The sequence below is a fragment of the Triticum aestivum genome, chromosome 5B, assembly GCF_018294505.1.
Source record: "Triticum aestivum cultivar Chinese Spring chromosome 5B, IWGSC CS RefSeq v2.1, whole genome shotgun sequence".
Taxonomy (NCBI): Eukaryota; Viridiplantae; Streptophyta; class Magnoliopsida; order Poales; family Poaceae; genus Triticum; species Triticum aestivum.
The window spans coordinates 660,504,190-660,511,822 of NC_057807.1; the positions used below are offsets into that span (position 1 = coordinate 660,504,190).

A 7,633-nucleotide genomic window follows, 5' to 3' on the forward strand; every position below is an offset into this window, starting at 1 on the left:
GCTTTTGCAATCGCCTCCAAAGTCTGTGGTTCTACAATAAAATTGAGGACCATTACAGAAGCTCCCAAGAATGTCCCATCCGCACTACGACATACTGCCCCAACAACACCATACTTAGCTCATCTCGACACCGCAGCATCAACATTAACCTTAACACATCCCGCTACCGGTGTTTGCCACTGGTTCGGTCTTGGGATGGCCGCAGGACTCGCTTTTGGCAGTTTTGCATTGATTGCACTAACTTCAGCCAGACAGCTCGTGATGAAACCATTTATGCCATGCGGTGTTATATCTTCATAAATCGCTTTTCTCCTTGTCTAATCTAGAGAGCTTCATCTACAATCACCGGCGGAGCTTCTGCAAGGCCGAGTGGGCCGTGGCCCGCCCATGGCTGGAGCAAAAAAAAAATGGCATCATACTCAGCCGGCCAGCCCACAAGATACCTGAAGTGCAGCCCACGCCGATAGAGTAGGGTGCCTCGCAGCCTCACCGCGAGGACTATTTCTCGTGAAACCCTATTTGCCTCACCGCGAGGACTATTTCTTGTGAAACCCTATTTGTCGCTCGATGCGGCAAATTGTCGGAGTGACGCACAGGAGATCAACGAGGGCATTAGCGGGTGGGCCGGCCCGCGAAACATTTCAACAATTCCGGTTTGGGGAACCTTCTTGTTGATTCTCAGTCGTTTTTTTTTCGATTTTGGGAACCTTCTAGGAGGTTCCTGAAACTTTTTTTCCTGTTTCATTTTCATTTTCTTTTCTTCTATTTATTTTTCATTCTCCCTCTTTTTATTTTTTATTTTTCCTTTTGTCATTTTCAATTTCTTTTTTCTATTTTCATTTTTTCTGTTTCTTTTTTGTCTTTCCTCTTCTTTGTTTTTATATTTCAGAATTCTACAAATGTTCAAAATAGTTATTATTTTATTTCCATTTAATAAACCTTTCGATATTTTAAAATTTATTCACACTTCGTGAAAAATGTTCAAATTAAAAAAAAACGGTTTTCAAAACAATTGTTTATGTGTTAAAATAATGTTCATGTCTCCAAAGTTGTTCGAGATTTTCAATAAATTCTACGTTTCAAAATTTGTGCACAAATTTAATAAATGTTCGTGCTTTCAAAATCTTCGTTTCTAAAATTAGTTCTAGTTTTTATTTTTATTATCAGAAGTTCAGAAAATGTTCAGAATATTTCATAATTTGATTGCATTTCCACAAAAGTCCGGATTCTAAAATTTTGCTTCAAGTTTGAGAAATTGTTCGCGTTTTATAAAAAATGTTCAAGGTTTTCCAAAAATGTACGGTTTTCAATAGTTTGTGCACGTATTCATAAAATGTTCGCAATTCTTGGGAATTTAAATTTTGTTCGTATTATTTTTAGAGTGTTCGTGCTTTCAAAAGGGCACCAACGCCGCTTCCAGTACAAATGGTTTGGCAATTTCCAGAAATGGCTAGATTATTCGGAGGACAAACATCGTGTATATTGTTTGTATTGCTTTATCTCTAGTAAAAATGAGAATAGATTAGATGGTTCTCATGTCTTCACAGTAGATGGATTTGATAGTTGGAAGAGAGTTAAGTCTGCAAAACATTGTGCATTCTTAACCCACATGGGTTCTGGACCATGCTCACCACACAATGATGCATTCACATATGGCCCAGCCTTGATGAAGCAATGTGGGTTAGTTAAGGACAAGGAGAAAGTAGAAAGAAAGCGTCTAAGGCTGGAAGTTTCAATTGCAACGGTTAAGTGGCTCGCACTTCAATCTTCTTCTTTAGAGGACATGATGAAAGACCCCAGTCAAAGAATAAAGGCAACTTTCTTGAAATGGTGGAGCTTCTTGCTGAATTCAATCCTGATATTGCCAAATGTGTTTTGGGGGATGCTCCATATGGTTCTAAACACACATCACCAGATATTCAGATGTTATGGCTTATTTTGGTCCGAGGTAGTGTGTGTGTGTGTGTGTGTGTGTGTGTGTGTGTGTGTGTGTGTGTGTGTGTTGTAATCAATGTGACTATTGTGCTCTTTGGCCCGCCCAACTTTTTTTTTCAAGCTCCGCCACTGTCTACGATGTTGGACACTTTTTGTCCCTTTTATTTTGGGTTGGGCTTTTTTTTCCTTGTGTGTTGTTGTTGGCTGGCTAACATTGGCAGGACCACGTGGTGAAGCATCTATCTGATGATTAGGGGTTAGACCGGATCGGATTCAAACGGACAGTGCACACATCATATTCAATTTCATATTTTATATCATATTAGTTATATTTGTCTAACTTTGTGATATGTTTTAATGAAAATCGAAAAGACAGCTCGTTGTTCAAAGAAAAAAATGGTCTCGTGGACTGACTGAGAAGTAGTTGTGTTGTCATTGATTTCGGTACTGGTTGGCCTTTTAGATGCCTCGAGTGCACCAAGTGGGGGCAAGGTGAGCACGCAGATGGAAATGTCCAGGAATGAATTCGGTGCGCCCATCCTTATGGTGCTACCAGCTCAATGGCTGTGGTATCATAATTTAAAATATTCTAGAAAAAATACCTAGCAGATTGATAAAGCATCAATGTATGTTGTCATAAAATTCCATATTAAAATTCGAAACATTTCTCAAGATACAAAAGTATAAATTTGACATCATTGTGATAATGAGCCAAATCTAAAGCCCAACTTATGTTATGTACTACTCCTTTCGAACTAAAACCGTGACTCTTATTATTTAATTTCGAATTTTTTATTTTCATTTTTCAAACAATGTTTTGAATTTTGTGACAAATATACATTGAGGTTGTGTGGACGTGTTAATTTTCTTTGGAAACTTCCCAAACATTTTTAAATGTGCTATGGCCTATAGGAGTTTGACGCACCGGAAGCACGAGATATTCTGAAGGAGATTGTCACTTGCACAGCCCACGTCACTACAGTACTAGAAAAATGTTTGAATTAAAAAAAACATCTGAAAAACCAGTCACTACAGTACTAGGTTGCTACAGGACAGTACGCTACAGTCAGTGGCACCTAGAAATAAAATGGAGGGTGTGTACACTTTGAAAAAAATGAGATCTATTTCAATTAGCTTTGCATGGGCCTTGAAAATCAGCAAATTTTTACATGGTCAAAAATATGTCCCAAAATTCTGAGTGTGCCATGGTAAACCCAATAGGTACACCACTGGCTACAGTACTCCATCCGCTCCACAATATAAGGTGTATTACTTTTCTCAAAATTCAAACTCATTTAACATGGACGAAGTTTATAGCCAAAAATATCAACATCTTCAATACAAAATGAATAAAGTACGGAATTTCGGAATTACATTATGTATATTGATATATTACTCTATAAATTGGGTCATAGCTGAAGGAGTTTGATTTTTCAAAAATTAATATACCTATATTTAGAAACGGATAAAGTACGTTTCAGGGTTGTACAGCACGTCAACAACTACAGTGCGCGTTAAATTGGCCGGCTCAGCCGTGGCTCCCTATGCGTCGGCTGCCTTTTTTGATGCTTATATTGCGTCCGATAGGAGCTCCCCGGAGCTTTGATGGCGAAATCCTATCTGCCACAGAATGCGGCAGATTGTCGATCATTCGCACAGAGCCAGCGAGCAGCAAACAAAATGGACTAGCCCAATTATCATTAAACAATTTTGGGAACCTTGTACGACATTTCCAGCCGTTTTTTCCGGTTTTAGCAACCTTCAATAAAGTTCCTGAACAGGTTTCCTTTTTCTGCTTCTGTTCTGTTTTTTCGTTTTTCTTTTCTCCTGTTTCCTTTTCATTTTCTCTCTTTTTTTCTTTTCCTTTCCTGTTTCGTTTTTCTTTTTCCTGTTTCTTTTTTTGTCCCTCTTTTTCCAAAAAGTAAATTTATAATTTCCAAAATTGCTCACTTCATTTAAAAAAATGTTTGAACCTAAAAAAATTAAGGATTTTCATATTAGAAAAATGTTTGCATTTTAATTTTTTGTTCATAAATTTTTAAAATGTTCAGGTATGTCAAATATTGTTCCCACTTTCAAAATTTCTTTATAAATCCCAAAAATGTTCATGTTTTCAAAATTTATCCCAATTCAAAAAAATGCTCGGTAATTTTTTAAAAATTTCAATATTTTCACAAAATGTTCCTCTTTCCAATTTTGTTCCCACATTTAAAAAACGTTTAAATTTTCAAAAGAGTTTAGCATTTTTTTAAGTTTTCAATTAATGAAATTCATGTTTGCAAATTTATTGGAAAATTAAATAGTTCATGTTTTAAACATGTGTTCACAAATTCATAAAATGTTCGCTGGAATTTTAAAATATGTTTGTAATTTAAAAAAGTGATGGCCTCCTTATTTCCCCCTATTTAAAAAAATTGTTTGTCATTTCAAAAACTGTTCAATTTGTTTCCCTTTTTTCAGAAAATGTTTGAGATTCGTGTTTCAGAAAATGTTTGAGTTTTTAAAAAATTACTAAGAAATACCAAAATATTTGGATTCCAGTATTTACTTCTTTATAAAAAGAAATCGCGTTCAAAAATTCAAAAAAAAAACTTTAATTCTGTTTCGGCTTATAGTTCATATAAGGCGGACTGCAAGTTTTGACATCAAGTCTTAATAGTTACGTTGGCTAGAGACCTTGCACGCTTCCAGGAGGTCCTCGGATTGATCCCTCGGACATGCTATACTTTTTGGGATTTTTAGTTTCGCCGTTGCTGCTTGATTCGTTAAAAATCGCGTTGCAAATTGAATGTGAGAAATTGTAGTCGTAGTGGCTAGGACAGCGCGCGAAATTGTACGAAGTCACGGTTCGAGACACCTAGCGCACTCCTGTTTTTACAAAAAAAAATCATCTCACGAACGTGCCTCCTCGTGCCACCGCAAATGGGCCGGCGTAGGTTAGCCTCCCCTGTGCGAAACGCCGGCGCTTTCATGCGCTTGTGTACACGTACCCCTGTTCAGGATATTAACAGACACAGCATTTCGAAGACCAACGTTCAGCCAGAAGCATGCTACGCATAGGATCCATATATATGGATCGAACGAACCCTCAAAAAAAAAAGGATCGAATGTGTCAGATCGACCTTTTTTTGGGGGCCATCGTACCGCGCTTCACCCGAACTTATCCCTTTGATGATTTTTTTTCTTCTCCTACTCGCCTTCTCCACTTCCACCTCGCTTTATCCCCCCACCCTCGCCCGATCACGCGCAGGTTGCGGCGCTACTGCTGCACACACCCAGCCACAAACTAGCTCGGATGCTGAGACTCCCTGGGCGGTGATGCTACAACCGGCATGGGAGGGTGCTACAACCTCACGCCGGCGAGATGCAACGGGCTCGGGCGGGTGCTACATGGAGGCGGCAAGCTACAACCAGCAATGGCCGGGGTGCTACAACCTCAAACGACAAGCTACGACCATCACGAACGGGCGCTACATCTGGTGGCACGATGAGCTGCAATCGTCACGTCGGCAAGCTACCACCGCTTGGGCAGCGAGTTGCGACAGACATTGGGCGGTGCTACAACCTCACAACGGTAAGCTGCGGCCGGCACGAGCAGTGTTACAACAGGTGCCCAATGAGCTGCAAGCGACACAACGACAAGCTTCAATCCTGGCGGGTCAGCATGTAGATGATGGTGATCATGCCGGCGAGGGGAGCTGCAACCATGGTGGCGAGTTGCTGGAACCTTCTTTTATTCGAGCTGCGTTAACATACGTGCAGGCAGGGGCGTAGCTACGTACAACTACCCGGTGTCACTGGCACCGGGTCCAATCTACACTTGCTTAAGATAATCCATTGATTTAGTGTGTAGGTCATTGATTTTTTGACGTGTTCTTCTATGTGGACACCGGGTAATCTTCAGTCTGGGTCCGCCCCTGCGTGCAGGACGCCGGGGGCGGTGACCACGCCGTGCGGGAGGTTGTGTGCTCATGAATCGCTAGTCGTTTTGGGGTGGGAAGAAGGAATCAACGGCTGTACGTTGCCAAATTTGACGTCCGTGGTGCGACCGGCCGAAATTTCGGCGGGCGCACCGGGCCTATCACTGTCTTTTTTGTTTTTGCCGTTCCCTTGTACACGTTCCTGATGCCGGAGATGCCGCTCACACAACAGTATAACACACACACACGCACACACAAATCGGTTCACCTTGGGTCACCTGCATACTCAAAATGAACCATCGACTCTGCTTGTCGGACAGGTGCATGCGGCAACAGAGATCAGATCCGCACGCCACTGCTGGTCTGCACCGAATAAGAATCGATCGACTGTTTACTCCCACTGTTGATCCGCACCGAATAAGGATAAAGCCAATCGGACGGACACACCCCTCACCCTGCCGACCACGCGAGCGGAACAGAGCCAGCCACACACACCACACCGTCGACTTCCCTAAGCCTAGACTATTCGGCGTGAGTCACAGCACTCCAACGATTCCTCTTCCCCCTGCTCCCTCATCCACCCGTCCAGAACAGTCGGCACCACCGATGTCGACGGCGACGTCCCAGCGCCCACACGTACGTACGTGTCCACCTCCATGACTTTATCTCGCCGACATGGTCACGGCGCTGCTATAAAATCACCACACCAGACACTGCTAAATCAACAACACTCATCACCTCCAGCCATCAGCTTTCAATCCAGCTACCAGTTCCAGTTTAGCACACAGATTTTATCTCGGGCCAACCTCCAGATCCATCAACAATGGTAAGTACCATAACGATCTGGATCTTCTTCTTCTTGATCAGTTCGAGCTGAAATCATGAAACCCAATTTGTTCTGTGAATAATCTTGGTGGAATTTTGGCTGGGTGCGCAGGCGAACTCTGTGTCTGGGGTGGCGGTGAACGAGGAGTGCGTGAAGGCGTTCCAGGAGCTGCGGGCGGAGCGCAAGCACCGGTTCGTGGTGTACAAGATGGACGACGACGCGCAGCAGGTGGTGGTGGACAAGGTGGGCGCGCTCGACGCCACCTTCGACGACCTGGCGGCGGCGATGCCCGCCGACGACTGCCGCTACGCCGTCTACGACCTGGACTTCGTGTCGGAGGACTCGGCCGGCGAGACCCCCCGCAGCAAGATCTTCTTCATCCACTGGTCGCCGGAGTCGGCGGACGCGAGGAACAAGATGCTGTACGCCAGCTCCACGGAGGGGCTCAAGAAGGAGCTGGACGGCGTGCAGATCGACGTGCAGGCCACCGACGCCAGCGAGCTCACGCTCGACATCCTCAAGGACTACACCACCTAATTAAGCTAATCCGTCCATCACGCACGCACGCGACTGGATCCAAATAATGTTCTTCATGTGTGAATGATTGAGTGGTTCTTCTTTTCAAGATTGGTAATTGAGTGCTTGATTTATTCCTTAGCAGAAAAGAAACATATAAGAGCATCTACAGCCGGAATCAGCAAATCCGGCTCCTCAAACGCCCGCGGACACGACCAGACGCGTCCGTTAACATTGACCGGACACGCCTCATATTTCCTTCTTCATATATGACTCTCTTATATTCATCCCCTAAATCCATACAAAAGCATGTAGTTCTATACTACTCAAATTTCATTGTTGTCGGAGATGGCCTGAGTCGCCTGTGCCAGATCTGTTGTCGACGGCGATGTCTGGCCTCCGCAGCCGACTCCGAGCGGATGGAGTTTAGGATGGC

The 7,633-nt window shown here is 43.3% G+C and overlaps 1 protein-coding gene across 1 annotated transcript; it reads left to right on the top strand.

Annotated features, from left to right (window-relative positions):
- Positions 1–6,398: 6,398 nt before the first annotated feature.
- Positions 6,399–7,306, top strand: LOC123113980 (actin-depolymerizing factor 3). Its single transcript, XM_044535327.1, has 2 exons — positions 6,399–6,681; positions 6,793–7,306. The coding sequence occupies exons 1-2, from the start codon at positions 6,679–6,681 to the stop codon at positions 7,216–7,218; spliced, it is 429 nt and encodes a 142-aa protein (XP_044391262.1). The 5' UTR covers positions 6,399–6,678; the 3' UTR covers positions 7,219–7,306.
- Positions 7,307–7,633: the final 327 nt, after the last annotated feature.